The following is a 27,537-nucleotide window of genomic DNA, read 5'->3' on the forward strand; positions in this document are numbered from 1 at the left end:
GGCTTCACCCTCCCACTAGAAACGACTTAAAAAAAAAATTTTTTTTGACATTTATTTATTTTTGAGAGACAAAGCACGAGCGGGGGAGGGGCAAAGAAAGAGGGAGACACAGAATCCAAAGCTGGCTCCAGGGTCCGAGCTGTCAGCACAGAGCCAGACAACCCCGAGATCATGACCTGAGCTGAAGCTGGAGCTCAACCGACCGAGCCACCCGGGGCCCCTAGACATGACTTTTGATGCCAGGAGTGCTGCTCTCCCCTTGCAAAGTACCTCACACAATTTACATTCTGAAGGCCTGCTACAACTGTATTTACAGATCCTCACATACACAATAAAACATTTTTTAGCCTCTAGTGTATACCATACTGCCAACACCCAAGCTCGGCACTTTGCATACAAGATCTCACTTAATTCTTGAAGCAGCCCTCAGAGATAGATACTATTATCACTCCCCTTTAAAAAATGTTTGGGGCGTCTGGGTGGCTCAGTCCCTTAAGCTTCTGACTTGGGCTCTGGTTTGAGAGTTTGAGCCCGCCCTCCTTGGGTTTTGTGCTGACAGCTCGGATCCTGGGCCTGCTTGGGATTCTGCGTCCCCACTCTCTGTGCCCCTCCCCTGCTTGCACTCTGCTCCTTTCTCTCTCTCTCTCTCTCTCAAATATAAATAAAAACATTAAAAATTTTAAAATAAAAAAAAGATTTGGTTGTAAATACTTTGGGGGAAATCAGCCTAATACAGATGTTTCTCATTGGACCTTAATATGCAGTTAAAAAATCATTAATCCTATTAGCCACAAGTCAAACTGCCTGAATTCCAATCTCATTGCTACCAGTTAGTAACTGTGACTCCTTGTAAGTTACTTAACCTCCCTAAAAATGAGGAACATGGCAATACTTTCCTTGTACTATTAACAGACGCTTAGCAATTGCAGCCGCAGTCTGTGCTCCAGATCTTATTTAATCATTAAATGGTCAGCACAAATCTGTGAGGCAGGTGCGGACGCTATCCCCATGTTACAGCCGAGGCCATCGAGGCGCTGTCTGGGAGCAGATAAATGGGATTTGAGCCCAGGTAACCTACCACCAGAACCTAGCTTCTAGCTACTTGTCTCAAGTTGCCTCTCAAAAAGGGCTGCTGTATTACATGATAAAACGCTTATGAAGCGCTTAGCGAAAGTCTGGCACTTAAATGCTCAATTAAGTTTCCTACGGTCACATTAATGTTTGGTGTTTTATGTTTGTTACAAAACTAACACGTATACAAACGCGATTTAATTCGGCAAAAAAATCACGAAGACAGCCGAAGCGGTTGGACCCTGGGCGGGGGTCGGGGCTGGGGCGCGGACGCCTGGCGGCAGTCCACCCGCCGCCAGGGTAGGCCGGCAGGAAGCTGGGCGGCCGGCGCTCGGGGACACCCGTCGGGGGCCGGGGGCGGGGTCAGGGAGGCCCCGCCCAGCAGCCACCTGCGACAGGTGGAGCGCGCGGCGCCGGGCGCTCGGCCATGTCTGCGGAGAGCTCGGGGCCGGAGCCGGGGCCGCTGTGCCCCGAGCACGGCCAGGCTCTGAGCTGGTTCTGCTGCTCCGAGCGACGGCCCGTGTGCGCCGCCTGCACCGGGCTGGGCGGCCGCTGCCGGGGGCACCGCGTCCGCCGGGCCGAGGAGCGCGCGGAAGAGCTGCGGGTGAGCGGGCGGGGGCGCCGGAAGGCGGGGGGCGCCGGAGGGGAGGGGCGCCCGGATGGCGCGCCGTGAGGGGTTTGGCGGAGACCCGGCTGCCGGTCCAGGAGTCCAGGCTCGGCCGTGTCACTGCTGTGGAACGAGGCGGTAAGGGTGTGGCTTCTGGAGTCACGGGAGACGTGAGTTCGAATCCCGCCTCCCGACCTCCCTTGGAATCTCGTCTCTGAGCCTCAGTGTCCTCACGTGTAGTCTGAGGGCGCAGTTTTGGGGGTTGTTGTGTGATAGACCTAAAATAATGGGTGAAATGCTCTTTAGCCTACTACAGAGTGGTAGATCCAGCTGCCCCCTCCTCCTCCGTTGCTGTTTTGGGGGGTGAGAGCCGGGCCTGGCGTTGGGCAGTATGCGGTTCCACTGCTCCAGTTGCCCGGGACAGCGTGTGACCCATCCCCCGCCCTGGTGGAAGCTGACCTGAGATAAAACCCGGCTCTCCTATCCCCTCAGCCCCTGGGCTCAAAGCCCCTCCCCTCGTCCACTCTTCAGGCTTCCTGGTGAGGTGATTTCTTGTCCCTTTCGGGGTTGGCCTTGACTGCACTCCAAGCTGCTTTCACCTGGGTAAACGGAGGTGGGCGGGTTGGATCTTAGAAGGTTCCTGTTGGGGCGCCTGGGTGGCTCAGTCGGTTGGGCGTTCGACTTCAGCTCAGGTCATGATCTCACAGCTCGTGAGTTGGAGCCCTGCATCGGGCTCTGTGCTGACAGCTCGGAGCCTGGATCCTGCTTCAGGTTCTGTGTCTCCCTTTCTCTCTGCCCCTCTCCCACTCACGCTCTGTCTCTTTCTCTCAAAAATAAATAAACGTTAAAAAAAAAAAATTTAAAAGGTTCCTGTTGGACCTCTTAATCTAGAGTTTCTCCCGACCTTCACTCCAGTTTACCCCCAGGCTGGTCACCTTCATCACCACCCCCCCTTCCCCACCCATCTGCTGAGATTGAGGAGCCCAAGTCACCCTGGGTTTTCCTCCCTCCTTCCGCCCTAGCTGTCACCCCTGGGGATTTCCTTGCCGTTCCATTAAGTGGCTTGATTTCCCCACCCTCACCCAGGTTCTGCCCATCTGTGAGGCCCTGAGGGCTCTCCCTGGGGACTCAGACTGGGGTGTAATAAACACACCCAACTGGCCTAGAGGGATTCACTTATTCAGTGACCCCTGAAAGCTCCTGGTTGGTCCTACCTGTCACCACTATCCATCCTCAATAAGTGGTGATGAAAATCAACTTGGGTAATGTGGTATAATAAACTTGCATAATGGATAGAAACTTTATGAGTACCAAAGCACTTAAATATCCATCATCTCCATCCAGACCAAGCTTTTGGAGTGGTATCCTATCTACATTTTACAGATGAGGAAACTGAGGCCCAGAACAGGGCAGTAACTCCTCCAGGGTTCCTCATATTCAGGAGCTGGACCAAGGGAGTCATTGACTAGGCCAGAGAAAATTACCTCTTTGCTTCCGTTGAGAGAGGAAGTGATGCTATTGGGTGTGAGATTTTAATAAAACCCTTTTTTTTTTTTTAAATTTTTTTTTCAACGTTTTTTTATTTATTTTTGGGACAGAGAGAGACAGAGCATGAACGGGGGAGGGGCAGAGAGAGAGGGAGACACAGAATCGGAAACAGGCTCCAGGCTCCGAGCCATCAGCCCAGAGCCTGACGCAGGGCTCGAACTCACGGAGCGCAAGATCGTGACCTGGCTGAAGCCGGACGCTTAACCGACTGCGCCACCCAGGCGCCCCAATAAAACCCTTTTTAAAAAGTTGCCATCAGAGCTGAATCTGAGTGGTAGAAGGGGATGAAGGCTGAGCAAGGGTGGCAAGCCTGGTGCTTGTTTCGAAATGAAGTCAGCCTTCTCTGAACCCCCCTGAAGCCCTAAGCACATTCTTCTCCTCTGCCTGGAGGGAGGTGTTTCTTGCCCTTTCTCCAGTTTTGAGCATATTATGGCGTTTGCACACGCTTTCTGCTGTCCTTCTAGCCAGCAAAGACATTTTGCCTCAGGGCAAGATGGTCACTGAACTGGGCACCTGCTCAACTTCTCTCCTCCCTTCTGGATTCTTGTCCTGCAGCTTTTTGGAAGCTAGTCTCAATTTCTTTGGCCCTGTGGCGTGTGGTGATCACAGCCTCCTCCCAGTCAGCCCAGTATTTGTGTGTGTGTGTGTGTGTGTGTGTGTGTGTGTGTGTGTTTCGTTTGTTTGTTCGTTTGTGTTTGTGTTTGTGTTTGTTCGTTTGTTTGTTTCCACTTAGTATTTGGACCAGCAAAGTATAAGACTAATTCCTGATTGTGGGGCTGGGGGAAGGCCTTGCAAGGGCTACCTAGAAGAGGAGTTGAGTTGCCTTTTGACAGATGGAACTGGGGCAAAGCTCCAAGGGGAAGTAGTGGAGGAGCTGTTGGCCAGGAAGGAGTTCAAGTTCCTGGAGAAATGGAGTGGAAAAGCAGGGCCTGGCCGTATCTTCTTGGACAAGTTACTTCTATGGGCTTCAGCTTCCTCATTTCTAACAACTCTCCCCTGCTCTCCTGGGGGATGCTCCCAGCTTTGGGGGATGGGAGCCGCTGAACTTGGTGGGGTCAAAGAAGTGGATGTTCATTCATTCAACAAATATTTATACGGGGCCTCTTATGTGTAGGAGGAACTTTCTTCTAGGTAGTGGGCCATAGAGAACAAGTCAATGTCATGGTGCTCATGTTCCAGTGGTGGGGGGAAAAATACAAAAAAGTAAACAAACACATAATATGCAGGCAGAGAGTGATAAATGCAAGGGAGATATATAAGCAGAGTAAGGGAATGGTGTGTGGGGGTGGCCGGAGAGGGCTTGAGAAGGGGTGACCCTGAATGGAGTGGGGGAGGGGACTTGTAGATAGGTGTATATAGGGTACAGTGACTACTGGACGCAGGAGGAGCCACAGGTGCAAAGACACTGTTGTCAGGACAAGTTTTGGTGTGTTTATGGAACAGGAAGAAGGCCGGTGTGGAGAGTGCTGGGAGGTGACACTGGAACAACAGGCAGAGTCACATCAGACAGGGCCTTGTTGGCTAAAGTGAGAAGCTTGATCTCACTGTGAGGATGCTGGAAAGCCATTGGAGGGTTTTGAACAGGGACATGACCTGACCTAATTTCCTTACACAAGGTGGCAGTGGCTAACTGGGGGCCAAGCCCAGTGAGGAGGCTCTGATAGCGGCTTTTGTGACAGATAATGATGATCTGGGTAGAATAGCAAGAGTGGAGGTGACCAGAGTGGCCAGAGGGGAGAGACAGACAGACAGACACTTTGGAGCCGGGGCTGATAGGATTCGCTGAGGGATTGAATACATGCAGGGTTGGAGAGTAACTCCTGGGGTTTGGTTAGGGTAATGAGGTTTTGTTGTTTCACCAACGGGGATAATTTAGGGAAAGGCCGTTTGAGAAGCCATGTTCTTCCACTCTGTTGTGGAGAATCGGGGAGCTCGGTTAGAAGGAGCATTGAGTGAGGGGCGCCTGGGTGGCTCAGTTGGTTAAGCCTCCGACTTTGGCTCAGGTCATGATCTCACAGTTTATGATTTTGAGTCCCATGTTGGGCTCCGTGCTGACAGCTCAGAGCCTGGAGCCTGCTTCAGATTCCGTGTCTCCCTCTCTCTCTCTCTGCCCCTCCCCTGCTCTCTCTCTCTCTCTCAAAATAAATCAACATTAAGAAAAAAAAGGAGCATTGAGTGTATGCAGGAAAGTGACTGTAATGTTGAACCACAGTTTCAGAATAAGGAGAGAATCACCAAAAAAGTGGGTGATGAACACTGAAAGTGGTAAGACTGATATACTGGCGGCTCCCACTAAGCTGAAGAAAGAATTGTTGGACTGGAGAATCTAGAGTTAGTGATGGAAGTGGTGGAAAGGGTGTGGGCCTTTTTTTTTTTTTTTAAGTTTATTTATTTATTTTGAGAGAGAGAGATAGCAGGTAAGCAGGGCAGGGGCAGAGAGAGAATCCCAAGCAGGCTCCGCACTGTCATCACAGAGCCCTATGTGGGGCTTGAACTCACGAACCATGAGATCATGACCTGAGCTGAAATCCGAAATCGAGAGTCAGACCCTTAACCAACTGAGCCACCCAGGTACCCCAGAGGGTGGAACTATTGAAATGAAGATTTTGCAGGTGCTATATTTTTTAGTACTAATGAGGTCTGGGATATGACGGTGGGTGTGAGTGGTTGAGGTGGGGTAAAAGGGGAAAATCACTGGGAGAGGGTGAATGGATCCACGAGGATCAAGATGCCATGGGTGTCATTTGTATTGCAGAACAAGATTGTGGACCAGTGTGAGAGGCTGCAGTTTCAGAGTGCCAGCATCACCAAGTATGTGGCTGAGGTCCTGCCAGGAAAGAACCAGGGAGCAGTGGTAGGTAGTTATCTTTCCCCTCTACTCTGGACCCCTCCTAGGATAAGACTCCAGCCTTAGGGGCATGGACTAGCCTAGGATCCCTTCCCAACCTCACAGACTCAAACTGTGCTACTAGCAAAACTGGATGCCCAGGAAGGACGGTTTCCCATCTCTCTGAGCCTTGGTTTTTGCCATCTGGGCAGAGAGGACTATTCCCAGTACCACACTGGGGCAAATACTGCTGGAAAATGACTTTCTTGGGGTAAAGGATCAGGAAGCGTAGCATTCTTCCACCATCTAAGTATTTCGTGGTCAGCCCCTGATTTACAAAATAACTTCAGGACTTTTACGCTGAGTATTCTTGATGACAGCCTTACGCAGTAGGTGGCAGTAACATCCCTGTTTACAGATGGGGAAATGGGCCGCATAGAGGTTAAGTGACTTGCCCAAGATCCACAGCCTCCTGCCAGAGTCAGTTCCAGGGTCTGGATCTTCGGACTCCCAGGCCAGTGCTCCTTCTGCTACCCCCACTGCGGATCCTTTATTCCGTTGCCCCATTGCCACTGCTGCATCTTCACTCTCAAGTATGTCCCCCACAGGTAGGGGCTATGAATTCTTTTGCACGTCCCCTCCCCTCCCCAACATGTACATGGAGCAGGCTTGACACTGTCTTAGTCAAGGTTCTTTTGATTGTGTAGAAGCAAACCCAGTTGAACTAGTTGAGCAAAAGTATTCTGTGTCCATTTTTGCTTCTCTTAGCATGATGGTTTCTCTCTTTTTCTCTATCCTTTTTTTTTCTCGTTTTTTTTTTTTTTAACATTAAAATTTTTTTTTTTTTACTTTAGTCAGAGAGAGAGAGAGGGAGAGGGAGGGAGTGCAGGCCGGGGAGAGGGGCGGAAAGAGAGAGAGAGAGAGAGAACGAACCTTAAGCAGGCTCCACACTCAGCATGGAGCCTGATGTGGGACTCGATCCCAGGACCCTGGGATCATGATGTGAGCCGAGTCAGATGCTCAACCAACTGAGCCATCCAGGTGCCCCTTAATTTCTTGCCTTAACTGCACTGGCTAGGACCTGAGTACAGTGTAGCAGATGCTGACTTCAAGGGGTATACTCATCACATTTCATCATCTATGTATTTATTTAACAAATCTATTGAGTACCCACCACATGCCAAGGGCTGTTGTTCTGTGTGCTAGAGATTCCACAGTGAACAATAAAAACATGTGAAAAATCCTGTTTCTGTGAAACTTACATTGTAGTCCGGGGGGAAGGATAATAACAATAAATACATGCTATGTCAAAAGTTGAAAGGGGCTACGGAGAAATAGAACACGGGAGGAAGGATGTTCCTTGTTGAGAACGGGGGTTGCAGTTATCGATGCTGTGATCAGGAATGACCCAATTAAGTATTGATATTGTATTGATACAAAGTTTACAGAATGGACCATATATCTGGGGGAAGAGTTCTAGAAAGAGGGAACGGCAAGTGCAAAAGCCCTAAGGTGGGAGCGTATCTGGCACATTGGAGGAGCAGCAAGGAGGCCTGAGAGGTTGAAGCAGAGTAAACAGGGGAGAAGGCAATAGGAGGTGGAGTCAGAGAGGCAGGGAGTCGGCGGGGAGGTGGATAGCATCCAGAGGGGCTTTGCCTTTTGTTTGGGTAAGGTGGGAAGTCACTAGAAATTTCTGAGCACAGTAGGATGACGTGACTTAAGATTAAAAAGGAGCACTCTGGGGGCGCCTGGGTGGCTCAGTCGGTTGGGCGGCCAACTTCGGCTCAGGTCATGATCTCGTGGTCCGTGAGTTCGGGCTCCGCGTCAGGCTCTGTGCTGACAGCTCGGAGCCTGGAGCCTGTTTCGGATTCTGTGTCTCCCTCTCTCTGACCCTCCCCTGTCCATGCTCTGTCTCTCTCTGTCTCAAAAATAAATAAACGTTAAAAAAAATTAAAAAAAAAAAAAAGCAGTCTGGCTGCTGTGTTGAGAAGGGACCATAGGCAGCAAAGGTTAAAGCAGGGAGACTGAGCAGGAAGCTGGTACAGGAATCCAGGTGAAAGTCAAGAGTCGTGTGGACATGAGTGATGGTGAGGAGTGTCTGGATTCTATGTGTATTCTGAAGGGGGAAACAGTGAGATTTGCTGATGGAGTGAATGCAAGCAAGAAAGGGAGAGGAGGCAGGGTAACTCTTAACTTTTTTTTTTTTTTTTCCTTAAATTTTTTTACTTGAGAGCTGGGAGGATGGGGCAGCCATTTACCATGGGGGAGAGTTACCCAGAGGTAAGAGCATGGGCATTCATCCATAGAAATGGAAGGCAGAGTATATGGACACAGGTGCAGGTAGATGGGTAGCCTGACCCAGGGCTCGATCCCACGAACCTTGAGATCATGACCTGAGCCAAGATCAAGAGTTGGACACTCAGCCGACTGAGTCACCCAGGCACCTCCTTAAAGTTTTCATTTAAATTCTTGTTTGTGTGTATTTAGTTCTATGCAGTTTTATCACATGTATAGATTCATGTGACCTTTCCCACAACCAAGATACAGAATGGTTCCATCATAAGGATCTCCTGTGTTACCCTTTTATCACCAAACCCTCTCCCCTCCATCCCCTGTATCATTGTTGTACAAAATTCTGAGTTTGGATTGCTAATCTTAGTTTGGGTTTTTAAAAAGGATTTTTGTGTCTATACTCAGGAATGAGATTAATTTATGAATTTCATTTCTTATAGTCCTTTTCATATTTTGGTGTCAAGGTTATATAAACTCTATCCAATGAGTTGGGAAACAGAACTCTATTTTCACTGGAAGAATTTGTGTTAAGATTGGAATCATTGTGCTTTGAATATTTGGTGACACCCCCTGTAAAACTATCTGGGCTTGGTGTTATTTTTGTAGGTAGGTTTTTTGTTTTGTTTTGTTTTGTTTTTTTTTTTAATGAATTCTTTTTTGTTGTTGTTGTTTTGCTTATTTATTTTTGAGAGAGAGACAGAGTGTGAGCAGGAGAGGGGCAGAGAGAGAGGGAGACACAGAATCCAAAGCAGGCTCCAGGCTCTGAGCTGTCAGCACAGAGCCTAAGGCGGGGCTCAAATTCAGGAACTGTGAGATCATGACCTGAGCTGAAGTCTGACACTTAACCAACTGAGCCACCCAGGTGCCCCTGTAGATAGATTTTTAACTACTGACTCATTTCCAACCATGACTATAGTATTCTTTCTTTTTCTTTGGTTTTAGTAAATTTTTTCTAGATAAATTATATATTTTGTCTATTTTAAAATTTAATGGCATAAAGTTGTTCTTAAATTGTGATTAAAGTTGCCACAGTTTTGTCTGTTTTGTTAGTCTTTTTTAAGAACCGGCTTTTAGTATTTTGATCCTCTCTTGTATCTTTCTTTTTTTTTTTTAAGTTTGTTTATTTTTTCTAGTAATCTCTACACCCAGTGTGGGGCTTGAACTCACAACACTGAGATCAAGAGTTGCATGCTCTTCCGACTGAGCCAGCCAGGCACCCCTCTTTTGTATCTTTAAATATAAGTATATTATTATTTCCTCTTATCTTTCTTTTTTTTATTTTTTTATTACATTTATTTACTTTTGATAGAGACAGACAGAGCACAAGTGGGGGAGGTGCAGAGAGAGAGAGGGAGATACAGAATTGAAGCAGGCTCCAGGCTCTGAGCTGTCAGCACAGAGCCCAATGTGGGGCTTGGACCCACAAACCGTGAGATCATGACCTGAGCCGAAGTCGGACGCTTAACTGACTGAGCCACCCAGGCGCCCCTTTCCTCTTATCTTTCAAATTTTTTTCTTTCTAATTTTTTAAAAATATATTCCATTGTTTTATAACTCCCTTAGCTGAACACAGTCTATACATTTTAGTCTGACTTCTTTCTCAAGGTCAGCATTTAGGCCAAATATTTCCTTCTAGGTATTGCTAGAGGTACCCCTCACAAATTTGATGCAAATTTTCATTCAGTTATAAGTTGTTGGGTTTTTTTTCTTTTTACAGTTTATTTATTTACTTAGAGAGATAGCATGAGCAGGAGAGGGGTAGACAGAGGGGGAGAGAGAGAACCCAAGTAGGCTCCGCACGGTCAGCACAGAGCTGGATGCCGTGCTCCATCCCATGAACTGTGAGATCAGGACCGGAGCTGAAGTCAGATGCTTAACCCACTGAGCCACCCAGGTGCCCCTTTCCCACTAATTTCTAACTTAACTGCATTATAGTCTGCATATCAGTTGTTTGAAATTTGTTGAGACTTGCTTTATACCCTAAAACATGGTCACTTTAGGTAAATGTTTCTCTGTACTTAACAATATTTTTTTCTTCTAGGTTTACTGACTGCTGACAGGGGCATTTATAGTTTCACATCATGCTGTGGACTTGTCTATTTTTCCTAATAATTCTGTCCATATTTTGGTTTTCTTTCCTTTTATTTCAACTTCTCTATGTACTTACATTTTAGGTGTATCTTATTTTTTTATTTAAAGAAAAATAATTTTTTAATGTTTGTTTACTTTCCAGATAGAGACAGTGTGAGTGGGGGAGGGGCAGGGAGAGAGGGAGACCCAGAATCCGAAATGGGCTCCAGACTCAGCTGTCAGCACAGAGCCCAACATGGGATTTTAACTCACTGACCGCGAGATCATGACCTGAGCCAAAGTCGGACGCTTAACCGACTGAGCCACCCAGATGCCCCTTAGGTGTGTCTTATAACTGGGTTTTGTTTCCTTTTTTAAAAAATCCAACCTGAAAAAAAAAATTCAATCTGATAATCTCTGCCTTTTACCTAGGGTGTTTAAACAGTCTATCACTATTGTGGTTGCTGATACACTTGGATTTATAGCTATCATTTTATGTTTTCTGTATAGTAGAAACATATAGGAGTTTCTATGCTTTTTCTATGCTTTTTCTTCCTTTCTTGTCTTTTGGGTTAATCAACCCCTCCTCTGTCTTTGTCCCTATATTCTTGGGGTGCCTGGGTGAATCAGTTGGTTGAGCGTCTGCTCAGGTCATGATCTCATGAGCTCACTGTTTGTGAGTTTGAGCCCCACATTGGGATTTGCGTTGACAACCTGGAGCCTGCTTTGGATCCTCTGTCTCCCTTTTCTTTCTCCCCCTCCCTCGTGTGTTCTGTCTGCCTCTCTCTCTCTCTCTCTCTCTCTCTTTCTCTTTCTCTCTCTCTTTCTCTCTCTCTCTCTCTCAAAAATAAACGTATAAAAAAAGTTATATATTCTACTTATGGTCTATTTTTGGTACCATTAAGATTTTAACACAAATATGTAATGTTTCAAATGACTCAACCTGAGTAATACAAGTACCATAAGAATGCTTTAACCTAGTAACCCCTCTGGTCTTACATGTTGTCCAATATTTTAGTTAAAGTACATCTTTTAATAAATTCTCCCATTCATAAGAAATATTCCATTTCTGATTAGAGATGTCTTTATTGGGACATGTTAAGTTGAAAGGAGTGTAAAATTTTAAAATAAATCACAAGCCGCATTCAGGGCAGTTGAGTCTCTGCTCTCAATTACTCTGCTTTTCAGTTTCCTTTCTACTTTTGGACCCCAGGGGATTTCCTTTACTTAGCTGCCAGAGCACCTTCACTTTTAAAAGGATGCTTTGGACTATTTTCCCAGCATTTCTGTGTTTGGTTTTAGGACGGTATTTAGTTTATTCTGGCATATCTTTGGAAAGGGAAGTTTTTTTTCTCTGCTATCCTTTTCTGGGAAAGAGTGAAGAAATGTATCGAAATTGATTACGGTCTTCTAGTCGGAGAATATCTGATGCATCTCGGGCGAGGGTCTGTTCTTGAACCTGATCGCATACATAGAACAAACACTGAGTACAGACACCCACCGCTGTGGGCAAGGCAGCAAGGTGGGATAGAGAGAACAACAGCTCATGTTATCACGTATGTGCCAGGCTTTGTTCTGTTAACTTTGTATGTAGTAACTCATTTAATCCTCACAATAACCTTATGAGGTAGGTACTATTATTCTACTCGTTTAACAGATTAGAAAGCTGAGGCACAGGGAAGACAGGTAACTAACATGCTCAACTGTTCCACAGGTGGTAAGTGGATGGGCTAAGATTTAAATCTAGGCACGGTGTCTAAAGCCTGATTTCCTAAGTACTTGTGTTATGTGGTCTCAGGGAACACTGAAATTGGAGTCCAAACTCCTGGGTTCACTTAGGCCGTTCATTCTCTTCCTCTTCATTGGGCAAACTGTGGGTCTCCGTTTCTTCTGTAAAGCAAGGACCATTATCTCCTGCACTTGGCCTGTGAGTGCTACCAAGATATGTTTGACTTAGGAAAACTTTCCCCTCAGTCATTCAGTAAATATTTGAGTACTTCCTGTGTGCCAGACACTGTGCTAATTACTAGGAGTCACGTCAACGTCACTGGAGAATTGATTTCGTGCCTCCTGTGTGACAGATAAGAATTCTACCCAGGAAGCCATGGGAGTGGACAGATTTAGGAAGTAGTGAGCTTTTTTCACTCAGAGTCAGAATATCAACTGGACTTCTGTTGGTATGGATCCTGTTGATGGGGATGACTTTGTAGGCCTTCTGCTCCGCAGTTCTACAGTTCTCTGACCTTGGTCCCTTGCCTTGGTATTGTCAGCTGGGAGATAATGGGTTCCAGTTGATCTCTAGACCATGCCCAGCTCTTCGATTCTGCGATCCTGCCTCTGTGAGATATGACCTGGATGTCTGGATCTCACATTTCTTTACCCTAAACCAGATTTGGGAACTCTTAAGGCTGAGATGGCTTAAACACAGTTTCTTCCATTACCGTGCCCGTGGTGGACATTGCAGATCAATCCCAGCATTCCTAAAGACTGAGCCCAAGTCCTCTTCATCTTGACCGGGCTTTGCCAGGACCCGATTCCTTGTTTTATCCCTCATCAGAGCACGGCCAGCGCGGCACGGGAACTGGTCATCCAGAGGCTGGGTCTGGTGAGGAGTCTGTGCGAGAGTGAGGAGCAGCGGTTGCTGGAACGGGTACACGGCGAAGAGGAGCGGGCCCACCAGAGTATCCTGACACAGCGAGTACACTGGACTGAGGCACTGCAGAAGCTCGACACCATCCGGACCAGCCTGGTGGACATGCTCACCCACCTGGATGACCTCCAGTTGATTGTAAGTCAGGCAGGGGTGAGGACACAGCCAGTGAATCAAATACCCCCAAAGTTTAAAACATCGAGAATGTTTATGAGGTAGGAGCTGGGTAGATAAGGATACTTTGGAGCAGGGATGAAGCAAGGGAATAAAATTATATGGATTTTTTTTTTTTTTTTTGTACCTGACAGCCATTCTTTCAATAGTGAGCAAGTATTTACTGAGTATCTGCTATGTGCCATTGTGCCACAGAGTGGAGTTATAGGATACAGCTGTTAGTACCCCACAGCTTTAAGAAATACACAAACTGACAACTAGGATAATGGAGGGTTATGGCCCATAGTAGAGGACCTCACAGTCCAGGCTTGGGGGTGGCAGTGGTCAGGGTGGGCTTCCTGGATGGAGTAACTCAGAAGCCGGAGCCTGAGAGATAAGAGGAGCAGCTACGTTAAAGGAAGTGGAGAGGTAGAGAGGGTTCACAAATGTGTAGGGGGAGGGAACTGACAAGATGTCCTTAATCTGACCACCCAGAAACTACTATCGTTAATATTTTGGTACATATCCTTGCAAAATACTTTATATAGATATGCAGATACTTGCTGTTTTAATGGGCTGGTTTGACATCGGAGTAAACATGCCACAAAGAGAAATGAGGATGTGGAACAACTGAGCTGTTCTTCACTGCGGTTCAAGTAGGGCACTTTGTGGAATGCCCTAGATTGTGCATTCATTTAGCCACACAGCTTTCAGGGACAGAGTACATTCTGTCCCGAACACTGGGACAGTCACATTAGAGGATTCAGTAAGAGTGCCAGCCATCTAGGAGCTGACAGTCTTGGTGGGGGTGAAACGTTAGTAAATATGTGAGTGTCCTCAAGTGTTACTTAGGGAAACTGGGGATGCCATGGGGCACAGCAGACAGTGATTCATTCTGAGTGCACGATGGGAAGGTGCGCAGAGAAGAACCCAGATAGCTTTGTTTTGGGTCTTCAAGCAGGAATAGCATTCTTGTCCTAGGGTCTGTCCACATGGCGTCCTCCATATGCCAGTTGAGTACGTTCGAGTCTTGACTACCTGCTGACGTCCTGGTTCCAAGCCTGACTCTGTTTTCTTTTCTCACAGCAGAAGGAACAGGAGATTTTTGAAAGGTGAGTATGGCCCCGTAATTTGTTTGGGCAGTCACGGAAACCGTTGCATTCAGGCCCTGCTGCTCTTGGGAGAAAGCCCAAGGCGTGCAGCTGAGTGGCTTCCCTGGAGTCATGCTCCCCGGATAGGGGTCTTCCTGCCCGTAACTTGGAGAACTGCTTTAGATCCATGTGGAAGGGTAGTGAAATAAATACTTATTAATCAGAGGTTGGCCATGGGCTTTCTTAAATGTTATCCTATGAAAAAAAAATACCCAGGGGTGCCTGTGTGGCTCAGTCGATTAATCATCCGACTCCTGATCTCAGCTCAGGTCTTGTGCTCAGGGTTGTGAGTTCAAGCCCTATGTTGGGCTCCATGTGGGGTGTGAAGCCTACGTTAAAAAAAAAAAAAATCCCGTTACCCTGTTGGAGTGTTTTACATCCCCCATCTACAGATGAAAATACTGATGTTCCAAGATGGGCAGGGACTTGCCTAAGCCCCAGAGTTGGGGCATGGACCGATACCCGACACCTGTCCCACCTCTGTCTTCCCTGCCTCACTCTCCCCTTCTCTGACAAAAGAATCTTTGAGGGGCATCTGGGTGGCTCAGCCAGTTAAGCATCTGACTCCTGATTTCGGCTCAGGTCATGATCTCACGGTTCTTGAGTGTGAGCCCCTCGTTGGGCTCTGTGCTGACAGCGTGGAGACTACTTAGGTTCTCTCTCTTTCCGTCTCTTTCTGCTTCTTCCCTGCATCTTCTCTCTCTCTCTCTCTCTCTCTCCCTCCCTCCCTCCCTCCCTCCCTCCCCCTCTCTCTCCCTCCTTTCCTCTCTCTCTTTCTCTCAAATAAATAAACTTTAAAAAAAAAAGAATCTTTGAAACTTAAGTCTGTATTACCACTCAAAATTTGCATTTTAATTAAGCAGTTATAAAAGCATTTCACCGAGTTCTTCCTAGGTCCTGAAAAGCTGAGAGCCAAGAGCCTGAGGAAGTAGCCAAGAAGATGTAATTTTCCAGGCAAAGAAATTAAATTCTTGGGGCGCCTAGCTGGCTCAGTGGGAGGAGCATGTGATTCAGTCTCGGGGTTGTGAGTTTGAGCCCCACATGGGGTGTAGGGATTACTTAAATAAAACTTAAAAAAAAAAAAAGGCTAAGGAACAATTCCAGATTAAAAGAGACCAGATGGATCAAGAAACAAACAAAAACCCACACCAAACACTTTTAAGAACTTCTGTGGCACAAGTGGCCACGTTTCTATGCACTGGATGTCAGATATAATAGTAGTATGTCAGCGTTAAATTTCTGAACTTAATAGGGTTTCTGTAGTTGTGTAAGAGACTGTCTTTGTTCTTGAGAAAAAGATGCTGAAGTATTGAGACATGAAAGGTCTCACTTTCTGCAACTTATTCTCAAATAGGTCAGAAAAAAAATAAGTGTCATATATTCACTCATTAAATAGATAGGAAGAGAATGAGCAACAGACCAAGAAAGAGCAGATTTTTTAAAAAGAAAAAAAAAATTCTTACGTCTTCGGTGAGAGATTGCAGAGCTGTACTTGAGGAGCACAGACCATGCTTGTATATTTTATTTTATTTTATTTTTTTAATTTTTTTTTCAACGTTTTATTTATTTTTGGGACAGAGAGAGACAGAGCATGAACGGGGGAGGGGCAGAGAGAGAGGGAGACACAGAATCGGAAACAGGCTCCGGGCTCTGAGCCATCAGCCCAGAGCCTGACGCGGGGCTCGAACTTCCGGACCGCGAGATCGTGACCTGGCTGAAGTCGGACGCTTAACCGACTGCGCCACCCAGGCGCCCGCATGCTTGTATATTTTAAATGTTTATTTTTGAGAGAGAGAGAGCATGCAAGCAGGGGAGGGCAGGGGGGGTTGCAGAGGGTTTGAAGCAGACTGCTGACAGCAGAGAGCCCGATGCAGGGCTCAAACTCATGAACTGTGAGATCACGATTTGAGCCAAAGTTGGATGCTTAACTGACCGAGCCACCTAGGTGCCCCCATTCTTATACATTTTTATATTTACGAATTTTTTTAATGTTTATTTATTATTTAGAGAGAGAGAAAGAGAGACAGAGTGTGAGTGGGGAGGGGCAGAGAGAGAGGGAGACAAAATCCGAAGCAGGCTCCAGGCTTTGAGCTGTTAGCAGAGAGCTTGAACTCACGAACCACAAGATCATGACCTGAGCCGAAGTTGGACACTTAACCGACTGAGCCACCCAGGTGCCCCTATTTTTATATTTAAATTTCAGCATTAATACATGTGCATGAGAGAAAGAGAAAACATGCCACCAATATAAAAACATGTAAAATTTCAAATGTCTCAGGGCACCTGGCTGGTTGAGATGGTAGAGTATGTGACTCTTTATCTCAGGGTCATGAGTTTGAGCCTCATGTTGGTCATAGAGATTACTTAAAAAAGTTGAAACATTGTAAGTGTCTCCATCACCCCTTCCCAATCCTGTTCCCTGGAGGTGATCAGTTTTAACAGTCAGATGTGTGTGTCTTGTAAGGACTTTCCTATGTAGATAGAATCCTAGGGGTGGTTACCACTCAAAAAAATTTTTTTAAGTTTATTTATTTTGTGAAAGGAAGTGGGGGGAGAGGCAGAGAGAGGGAGAGACAGAATCCCAAGTGGGCTCCGTGCCCTCAGCACAGAGCCCGACATGGGGCTCGAACTCACGAACTGCGAGATCATGACCTGAGCCGAGATCAAGTGTCAGACACTTAACCGACTGAGCCACCCAGGCACCCCTAAAAAAAATTTTTTTTTTACCAGTTTGGTTTGTTTTATACTTGCTGTTCTTGAACTTACCAGGTTCTTTTGGAATCTCTCCATGTCAGTATGTATAGATGTATGTCACTCTTTGGAAAGTCTGTGAAGTGATTTTCCCAATTTTATTGTCTCCTTTAAAGGCTTAGCTTGTTCCTACTTTTTCCCTCTTAGAATCATTCCACACGTCTGCTAGTCTTTCCTTTCTCCTTTACCTTCTTCATCTTCCTCTAAAATTGTCCTGTCTTTAATTTCAAGTTGCTCTGTGTTTTTGAAAAAAAAAACTGATCTTTGATTTTTTTGTTTTGAAATATTTCAAACGTAGAGAAGAGTTGCAAAAATAGTACAACAAAGTGCCCCTAGAAAGCTCTATTGTTAACATTTTGCCACATCTGCTCTCTTTCTTGGTCTGTTGGTCATTCACTTCCTATCTATTTAATGAGTGAATACTTAACACTTTTTTTTCTGACCTGAGAGTAAGTTGTAGAAAGTGAGACCTTTTTCAGCATCCTCTCTCAAGAACAAAGACAATCTCTTACACAGCTACAGAACCTTCAGAAAATTTAATGTCGACATAATACTATTATATCTGACATACAGTCCGTATTTAAATGTTGCCATTTGTGCCACAGAAGTTCTTAAGTGTTTGGTATGGTTTTTGTTTCCTGAACCATCTGGTCTCTCTTTTTTTAATGTCTTATTTATTTTTGAGAGAGAGAGAGAGAGAGAGAGAGAGAGAGAGCAAGTGGGGGAGGGGCAGAGAGAGAGGGAGACACAGAATCCAAAGCAGGCTCCAGGCTCCGAGCTGTCAGCACAGAGCCCGACACTGGGCTCGAACTCACGAACCGTGAAATCATGACCTGAGCCGAAGTCAGACGCTAAACCGACTGAGCCCCCCAGGCGCCGCCCCCCCCCCCCCCAATCTGGTCTCTTTTAATCTGGAATTGTTCCTTAGCCTTTGGTTTTTTTTTTAAGTTTTATTTATTTAAGTAATCTCTATACCCAACATGGGGCTCGAACTCACAACCCTGAGATCAAGAGTTGCTTGTTCCTCTGACTAAGCTGGCCAGGCGCCCCTGTTCCTTAGCCTTTTAAAACAACAACAACAACAAAATACTTTTAAAGAGCCTAGAACAGTTTTATAGAATATCCCTCAGTTTTGATTTATCTGCTGGTGCCACATCCACGTCTGGGCTCGGCCCTGGCTGCCACAGCAACAGGTCCGGCTGCACAGACAGGCATTCGGATCCCAGCCCCACCGCACTCCCACTCCTTTGGGGTCACAGTTTCCCCTTCTGAACCATGGGGTGCCGGACCAGCTGGTTGTCTAGACGCTAGTGTCTGCCACTGGCCCCAGCTTTGCCTTGGGTTAGCTCAGCGCTGCCAACACAGGCGCTCCTCTTTCCTCCCCGCCTGATGGCTAGGGCTTCTCCAGCCCCAACTTCAGCGCTTTGAGAAGATGGCAACAGACCCTCTCTTGTCCTGACCACAAAGGGCCTTTGTTACCAGAGCCTGCTCTCAGCTTTCCTAGGGCTCTGTCCATCTTGCTCCTCCCAAGCCAGGACAGTCAGTGACAGTCTCGAAAAGAGCTTGCATCCCTAAGGAGACATGCCCCACCCTCTCTCCCTGCTCCTTCACTGTGGGCAGGGCCAGGGGATTTGGGGAAGAGTGTGTGCCCTCAGAACTGCTGCCTGATCTCAGGGTTGGGGGCAGTGGCAGAGCTCTTTCTCAGCACCCAGTTCAGGTGTCTGCAAAGCTCAGTGATGGACCCTCACTTTGTCCTACACCCCTTAATCACTTTCATTTTAGATCAAGGGGGAAATTATGTTGAGGGGTGCCTGGACTCCAGACTGGGTTTGTTCTATTTCTGCATGGAGGCAGCACTTGAACCCAGCTCCCCCTTTTTAAGCGGAGTGCGTTCTCTGAATCTCTGTTCTTTCCTGTCAAATGGGATAACAACTACCTCCCAGGTTATAGCAAAGATTACGTGAGATTCTACAGAGAAAACCTGGATACTTAATAAATGGTAATTCTCCCCTCCTAGGCATCTTCTGTTCCCATATTCCCTCCAGCCAAACCCAGTGCCCTTCTGAGCCAAGGAGAGGTAGCTATTGGGAGCAAAGCACCAGAACTTATTTATGGTTCGGGTGATAACTGATAGTCCCTTCTTGTGGGATCTCTCAAAGGTGTTTGCATTTTAAGAGCAGAGGAGCGGCTGTACCTTCTGACCAAACCAATAGGTTTTGCTGCAGTAGGTTTTGGAAGGAGGTGAGATTTTCTCTGCACAGGATGGGGGAGTGGAAAGACTGGGGTGTAAGAGGCTCAGGTCGCATCCCTGCTCTGCTGCTAACTTAGAGACATAGCAGGTTGCTTCCCCTGCAGAGCAGACAGACTCCAAGTTCTACCACTGGCACCAAATATTTACTTCCCTGGAAATCATCTGCCTGGCTGGAATTAATGTTCCGGTGGGGGGGGGGCATACGGGGAAAACCCGTTTTTCTGTTTGGCTCAAACCTCCTTTGGGGGCTCCTGTGTGGGGCTGGCTGCCAATCTTGGGGTCACCCTCATGGGAAGAGGATTTTATTTATTTCTGTCTAGTTTTTTGTTTGTTTGTTTGTTTTCCTCCACAAGGACTGAGGAAGCAGAAGGCATTTTGGATCCCCAGGAGTCGGACAAGTTAAACTTTAATGAGAAGTGCATTCGGAGCTCACTACTTACCCAACTCTGGGTGACCGCGGTTCTTGGGTCCCTCTCAGGTTAGGAGCTGTTAGGGCCCAGCATCAGCTGAACACCTGGCTGGCTGGCTGGCTGACTGGCTGGGGGGTTGCTGCTGGGTCAGGCTGGGGACCAGAGCATCTGGCTCGGTAGCTAAGCACCGAGTGACGCTGGATGCAGCCTTGTTGGCGGAGCCAAGGTTCTGGACGGGCTTGGGGCAGCTGGGCCAGGTCCTTTCCGTTTCCAGACTGAACTGCTCTGTTGGGCCTAAGTGATATCTTGTTCCCAGAAATCACATCTATGTCCTGCCCTAGTGGGACAGCTCAGTATTCTTAATTGGAACCTTAGTTTCTCTTTAAAAAGATATCATTGATGGCCAACTGGAAAGCATCTGGAGCGAGAACGGCGCTGCCTGGATTCACCTCACTTGTTCACTTAAACGCTGCTGACTCAGGCAGACCGTGGCCTGGCCTTGTGCCGTATCCTAAGGCCTCAGATGTGAATGCCACACGGTCTTTCCCTGCAAGAATTCCCTCCTAGTGCTGAAGTTCTCAAAGCAGAATCCCCCAAGCTAGATGGAAGCTTCTGTGTTCCTAGTTGTCGTGTTTGCACGATTCACAGAGAGGTTTGGTTAACGGATTGAATTTTTCCTCAGTTTTAGCCCTCCTCCCCCATGGGTTAGCCTAAAATTTTTAGTACAAGCTATAGCTTGTCTTCTGTAGATGCTGGTATCAGAGAGTGCCCAATTTGCCAGCAGTCCCATTTAGTTAGTTGTTGGAAAAGTGCGTATCTGATGCTTCCTGGCTCCCAGGGGTCATTCCCCCAGGACAGGTCTGATCTGGAGGCCACAGATAGGCCCAGCTGGAATCACTGCAGTCGATGCCGGATGCTAGATGTAGGAACAAAATCTTCATTTTGCCCTGCTCCCAACTAGGTGTGTGACTTTGGGCAACTTGCTTCTCCTCTCTGGGCCCTATTTCTAGTTTACAGATGAGGATCCTGGACTAGTAGTAACTACTGTTATCATGGCCACAATTTATTGAGCACCTATTAATACTGGGTACTTTGTAGGTATCATCTCATTTAGTCCTCATGTCCACCCTGTGGTAAGTCCTATTTATCCCCATTTTACAGATGAGGGAACTGAGGCTCAGAGAGAGTAAATGGCTTGCCTGAGGTAACACTGCCACTGGGTGGTGAGGGAGCCCTTTGCTGCCTGGCAGGACCAGGTTAGGGCTGAGGTTGGCCTTGGGCAACTCTGAGAATTGTTTCTGGCAGGCACAGAGGATGTGCGTATTGATGAGAGGACCGTCAGCCCCTTCCTGCAATTGTCAGACGATCGAAGGACCCTGACCTTCAATGCCAAGAAGTCCAAGTCCTGTGCAGATGGCCCGGAGCGCTTTGACCACTGGCCCAATGCCCTGGCCGCCACCTCCTTCCAGGCTGGGCTGCACACCTGGATGGTGAACGTCCAGAACAGTTGTGCCTATAAGGTGGGTGTGGCCTTAGGCCAGCTGCCCCGAAAGGGCTCTGGCAATGACTCCCGGCTGGGCCACAACGCCTTCTCCTGGGTCTTCTCCCGCTATGACCAGGAGTTTCGTTTCTCGCATGCTGGGCAGCACGAGTCCCTGGCACTGCTGCGTTGCCCCGCCCAGCTGGGCGTGCTGTTGGACTTGCAGGCACAGGAACTGCTGTTCTACGAGCCGGCCTCGGGTACGGTGCTCCACACCCACCACGTGCCCTTTTCTGGGCCCCTCTTCCCGGTCTTCGCCGTGGCCGACCAGACCATTTCCATCATCCGCTGACCTTTGGCCACGGGGAGCCCAGGCCTCCTCCCTACTACGCCTCCAGGCCATGTTCCTGCCCAGTGTCCTTTTCCCAAATGTTGCCCTGAAGGGACAGCTTTAGGAGGGGTAGGGATCCATTTCAGATCTGGGTACAGCTGTTAAGTGCGAGGTATCTACAGTAGGCCTGCTACTCCCTGGCCTTAGTCTCCCAAATCCACCATACATCAGCTCCTCCGAGGGTGTCTCGTTCACCACTTTATCTCTGGCATCCGGCATGGTGGCTGGTGCCTAGTGATTGTGCAATAAATATTTGGCGAATGTATGGACAGATGGAAAGGTGCCTGGGTGTATGTGGTAGACTCTTCTGGGAAAGCACAGCCTTCCAGCCCTCTGCCCCCAGCTTGGAGCATGTCCTGTGGCTGAAACTCTTTCATCCCTCAGTTTGGTGCTTCTCAGTCCTTTTCCTGACAAGGCACAGAGAGAACATCTTTTTCTAGCACATGAGGACAACCTGAAAGGGATCCCAAACTCCTGCTAGGCTGCTCTTGGCCACAGGGGGCGCTGTGTCCCACCAGGTCCAGCCTGATGGTTCAGAAGACTGAAGGGATCCTACCTGCAGGTAACTCGACCGCAGCACATCCATTGGCAGCTCTGCCTCAGACTTGGCAGCTGAGCTTGGCTGTGCCCACCTGTGGTCACAGGGACGAACTTTTCCCCCACCTGACACCCCCCTCCCTGCCCAACATAATGTGGAGACCTGGGGTAAGGGCTTCAAGTCCTAGAGAGAGCTGAGGGAGTAAGAGGGCCAGCCTTACCGAACACGTACGTTATTAAAGGTTTTACAAGATTGAAGTTTCTTCCATGTTCTTTGCTGGTAATTGGGCAAATCTCCCAAGTGCCAGCTCACGTCTTAAGAGGTGCGAAATCAAGGTCTTCCTCACCCGCGTCCGCATTCCCAGCTCAGCACACACAGCCAAAAGAGCCCTGAGACGGTTTCGTGCCCTGCATGGCTGGCACCGAGGGCAAGTCCCTTCCTGTTCTCTGAGGTCATATTAGACCAGTGGTCCTCACAGTGGTTTTATCTGGGAACACGGTTCAAAGGCAATCTTACCTACAACTTCAGGCCCCTGGGTTCAAAGATGGGGGCCAGAGCCCTCTCCACTCTTAAGTTTGTTCAATAATTTACTTGAAACACTGGGTTGATCAAATCCAGTCCACAGACCTAATGGCAGCTTGTTTGGTTGAGATGACTTCTAAGGCTCTTGCAGTTGAGACTGCAGCTCATGACCCACGTCCTCACTGCCTGACATGTGGGAAGTAATGTCCCCTGGCTGTGACACCAAGCCCAAGGAAGACAGACCCAAAAGAGGTGTGGCCAAGTCTGAGAAGAGTCTCCCTCCCCTCACACGAGTACAATGTCTACCCAGAAACCTGAGGCAAAGCCAACCTTTCTACTTGGCAGCTGCAGGCCCCCAAGCCATGCTCTCCAAACTGCCAATCTAACTCCCCGTGGCAGCCCTCACTCAGTCCATAGTTCACAGGCCTCCTGCCAGGAATGCGTGTTATTTCTCTGCCCACCTAAATGCCACCCCCAATTCAGGGCCACTCTAGAGCCCTCCCTGGCTGTTGGTACCAGAACGTAACACTGTGTAGATATGCCTATGTGCTTTTCACCGGAGGTACCCCCTGTACAAGGAAGATGTGTCTAGTAAATCCCAAAGAGGTGTGAGGGGAGAGGAGCATGAAGAGGGGATAGGAAGTTAGAGACATGGAATTAAAAAATTTTTAATGTTTAGTTTTGAGAGAGACAGATTGTGAGTGGGTAAGGGGCAGAGAGAATCCCAAGCAGGCTCCAGGCTCCAAGCTGTCAGTACAGAGCCTGATGCAGGGCTCTAACTCACAAACTGCGAGATCATGACCTGAGCCAAAGACACTTAACTGCCTGAGCTACCCATGCGCCTCTAAGACATGGAATCTTTAAAACCTAGCTAGCTTACGTCCTTCAGTCTCCAACGACTCCCCATTTCCTACACTCCTGTCACCTCAAGCTCCAGTCCCTGTTCCCTGTGCTGTCCTCCCCCCGCCCCCAGTACGAACACCTACGACTGGAGTGCCCGTCAAAACTGACCTCTAGAAAATCTTCCCTATTCTACCAGGATCTCCACTGCACCATGTCCCATGGAACACAGCTCTCTGCTTGCAACTTGGTGGTCAAGCCAAGGGTTTTGGAGTCAGGCATGCCTAAATCAGAACCCTGGCTCTCTCACATACTACCTGTGACCTCAGGCAGGCTCCTTCTAAATCGGTTTCTCATTTGTAAAGTGGAGGTCACACTATCTCTGCCCATCAGGTAGCTTTGAGGGTGTTTTATTTACTGAGGGTTCTATATGCATATAAAGGACTAACACGTGGCAAGCGGAAATGAAGTTTCTTCTCATGACTAATTATGGTGCTCCTTGTCTAAAATCCTGCAAACACTAGAGGCATGTCCTAGAGGGCATGTCCCTACAGCAGAGCTTAGCACCCCAATTTCCAAACTAAGCTCCTCTGAACTTCCACTTCTAGGGAGTTGAGGCTTCAAGGGCCCGACTGAGGGGCTCTAGGACCTGCTTCAGCTCTAGCAGTTTCTCACTTTTCCTGTTTTGCATATTGGGGTTCCAGTAAGATCTCCCATAACAAAAGGGCCCTGCTGCTAATACAAAGTTTGACAGTGCCTGGTTTTGTTTTGTTTTTGTAATTTTTAAAAAAGTTTATTTTACTTATTTTGAGAGAGAATGAGCGCAGGAGGGGCAGAGAGAATCCGAAGCAGGCTCCGCAGTGACAGTGCAGAGCCCAAGGTGGGGCTCTAACTCACCGACCGTGAGATCATGACTTGAGCCAAATTCAAGTGCTGGTCCTTAACCAAACGAGCCACCCAGGCGCCCCGACAGTGCCTGGTTTTGAAGCTAGTTGGGCTCTCCGTGAATCTTGTAGGTGAGGGGGTGGGAAAGAGACACAGGTGTGAACAACTTCAGCAACCAGAAGCAGGTTGGAGCAGGGCTAAAAGCCCTGTTTTCACTGCTTTATAGTCACAGTGCCTTTGGACGCTGCAGGGAGAGGGGCAAAGGCCAGATCTCAGGAAAGAAGGGGCTCTGCAGCGTTTGCTGGGCCCAGCCACTTCCCTCATCAGATTCAAAGTTACGGGGATGAGACTTCCAGGTGGTCAAGGGCAGGCAGGAGATGGGACAGTGAGGGGAGGAGGCATTCTTGAGACACAGAGTCTTTGATGGCAGCATCCAAAGGCTCTGGGCCGACCACCAGGAAGCTGTGCATACCTACAGCCCGCGCCCCCTTATAATCACAGGGATAACTGTCCCCAATATGGGCTGCCACTGCCGGTTCCACCTGAGCAAGCCGCAAAGCCTCACGGAAAATTCGGGGGTCGGGCTTGGGCCAGCCGGAAGCCTCAGAGGTCAGCACAAACTCAAAGTATTCCCTCAGGCCAAGACCCATCAGGATGTCCTCTAGACGCCGGTCAAAGTTGGAGACCACTGCCAGCCTCAGACCTCGTTTTCGGCACTCCCTCAGGGTGGCCTCAGCCCCCTCCAACACCTGCCAGGTGAAGGGCTTGCTGAAGTCCTCGTACAGCTGGTCAGCGATGGGGGTCACAGCCTGGGCATCTCGAACACCTGCTAGGTAGAAGGTCTGTAAGACCACATCCACCCACCACCGGCGGGAGGTGAGGCCTTGGCTCAGGCCATAGTTGGGGAAGCTGAGGCTCTGAGCCCTGTACGCCTGCCTGAAGGCTTGTCCCAGGGAGGCGGCCTCCACCTCCAGCCCGTGGGCCCGGGCCTTGGAGGCATATTCCTCTCCCACGGGGTGGCGGAGCCTGAGCAGCGTATCCTTCACGTCCCATGTCAGCAGTCGTATCTGTAGCCGATGCGCCATGCGTCTGCAGGGGGGGGGGGGGGGGCACGTCCACCCCAGGTCTGCCAGGGGTTAAAGGGAACCTGAGCCGGACAAGATCCCCTCCACAACCTAAAGGTCTTCTCTTTCCAGGCCTTGTGTGTCAACGTTGCTGGCACTTCCTCACAGCAGAAGATCCTGGAATGAGACGGCAGTGATGTGGAAGTTCAGGCCTTGGAGTCAGAGACAGATTGGGTTCAAATTCTGATGCTGCCAACTGACTGTGTGGCCCTAGGAGTGTCACTCTCTGAATCTGTCTCCTAATGGAAGAGGAGCACCATGTCCCAGCCTCACCAGATTGTTGCCTTAAATGAGGTCGTCCGCTCATCCCACGACAAATTTCTGGGCACCTACTGTGCACTAGATACTAGGGAACAGGATAGGTTTCCAGCCCTTATGGCATTTAGACAAAGAACTATGCAAACACTTAAGCATAACGAAGTCAGCATGTGCCACAAGGATGTAAACCCAGGGATCCCATCTAGTTTGTTGAGCTTCGTAAGAAAGTCAACTTTCAGTGGAGATCTGAAGAATGACTATGCAGGAAAAAGAGGTAGTTAAGTGTTCCCGGCACTGGAAACTGCAAGTGCAAAGGCCCCGAGGTAGGTCAACAGCAAGTCGGCTGCTTTGGGTAGATGGGGGTTGCTGAGGCAGGGCCTTGTAGGTCCAGGTAAGGAAACAGTTATGATTGCTATTACTATTGTTAACAATGCCAAAGACACAGATGCAGACCATGGGACCAACCCCTTGTTTTGGGAAGAATGAGCCAGAGAGGGGCAGATACTTGCTTAAGGTGAGTCTGTGACACAGCCAACACCAGAACCTAAACTTCCAGACTCCGGCCAGTGCACCCTTCCACTGCATCATGCTTAGACAAATGTGGATTTTAAAACAATCTGGTTTTGGTGAATCTGCACAAAAGGCAAACAGAGAAGCCCAGTCCTGACTCTATGCCGGAGCCCCAGCTTCATCTTCACTGGAGGTAACAAGGTCGGCCTGCCTGGGTGCAGAGCCAACGAAAGGATCACGGACTCCATGCACAAGAAACGAATTCCTCAGCCTGTGGTCCAGAGGCTGGGTGGAGCTTCTTGCCCCAGACACTGGATTCCAGACAGTCCGAGGTTGTCTAGTCGCAAACTGAGGGGCCAGAGTTCAGAGCACAGCCAAAAGTTGCCGCTGAGGAAGGGAAGTGGCTGGTGAATCTGGGGACAAGCCTTAGGGGAAGTCTGTCAAGGAAATGAATTTAAATGAATCTGGAAATTATGGAGACCCATCCAAAGACCCTCTCTCACTTTACTGGTGGGTAGATGGAGGCCCGGCGAGGGGCGGGAACTCGCCCAAAGCCACGCAGGAAGTCAGTGGCACAGCGAAGACTAGAACAACGAGCTCTGGCTCCCGACCCACAGCATTTCCCATTTCTGGAAGCTGGGGCTGAGGGCTCTGGCCCACAAGCCTGAATTGCTCGGCCTTCCTTCTCACCTCCAGGGCTCGATGGCGACAAAGTCCAGGTAACCCGCTGTTAGAGCGAAATCTCTACAGCTGCCGTTTGCAGCGTGACCTGGGGCGTGACGTGGCTGCGGCCGCACTCCTGGGGCCCCTTCTCAGCTCCAGCGCGCCCCGGAGCCTCGGCGCCCGCCCCCGGCCCCGGCCCCGGGGCTCAGGACCCACTTACTCCGCAGTGAAGCCTGTGCAGGGAAAGCCGCAGCAGCCCGGCGGCTCGGAAGAGGCGCGCAGGCGCCCGACCGCGTGGCGGAGCCAGAGGCCCGCCCCCTCCTCGCCCCGCCCCCGGCCCTGGGCCTTCACCGCTCCTCCTCCGGCTGCTTCCTTACAGCCTCTCCCGGCTCCCGTCCTCTCCGCCTCCCGCCGCACCTTCACCTGCCTCAGTGCGGCGCCCTCGGTCACCCGCCCACACTGCACTTCTCTGCCTTCCTTCTCCTTTCCGTCTCCCTCTCTACCCTTGCGTGAGACCCCGCACCCTCTCATTCCCGGTCCGCCCC

The 27,537-nt window shown here is 48.8% G+C and overlaps 2 protein-coding genes across 4 annotated transcripts; one reads left to right on the top strand and one right to left on the bottom strand.

The window, feature by feature from the left end:
* Positions 1 to 1,445: 1,445 nt before the first annotated feature.
* BSPRY (B-box and SPRY domain containing) lies at positions 1,446 to 22,447 on the top strand. 3 transcript variants are annotated; one of them, XM_045042558.1, is made up of 6 exons: positions 1,446 to 1,675; positions 5,982 to 6,080; positions 12,973 to 13,203; positions 14,308 to 14,330; positions 19,725 to 19,849; positions 21,087 to 22,447. In XM_045042558.1, exons 1-6 carry the CDS (start codon positions 1,499 to 1,501, stop codon positions 21,611 to 21,613), a joined length of 1,182 nt encoding a protein of 393 aa, XP_044898493.1. In that variant the 5' UTR covers positions 1,446 to 1,498; the 3' UTR covers positions 21,614 to 22,447. The 3 variants fall into 3 exon arrangements, with proteins under 3 accessions (XP_044898493.1, XP_044898494.1, XP_023098362.2); XM_023242594.2 differs by having other exon boundaries at positions 1,448 to 1,675; positions 14,305 to 14,330; XM_045042559.1 differs by lacking the exon at positions 5,982 to 6,080 and having other exon boundaries at positions 14,305 to 14,330.
* Positions 22,448 to 22,788: 341 nt separating this feature from the next.
* HDHD3 (haloacid dehalogenase like hydrolase domain containing 3) lies at positions 22,789 to 27,293 on the bottom strand. The gene is made up of 2 exons (XM_003995767.6): positions 27,020 to 27,293; positions 22,789 to 25,678 (listed from the first exon to the last, which is right to left on the bottom strand). The coding sequence occupies exon 2, from the start codon at positions 25,520 to 25,522 to the stop codon at positions 24,773 to 24,775; it is 750 nt and encodes a 249-aa protein (XP_003995816.2). The 5' UTR covers positions 25,523 to 25,678; positions 27,020 to 27,293; the 3' UTR covers positions 22,789 to 24,772.
* Between the last annotated feature and the right edge of the window lie 244 nt (positions 27,294 to 27,537).

Source organism: Felis catus, chromosome D4, assembly GCF_018350175.1.
Source record: "Felis catus isolate Fca126 chromosome D4, F.catus_Fca126_mat1.0, whole genome shotgun sequence".
NCBI lineage: Eukaryota > Metazoa > Chordata > Mammalia > Carnivora > Felidae > Felis > Felis catus.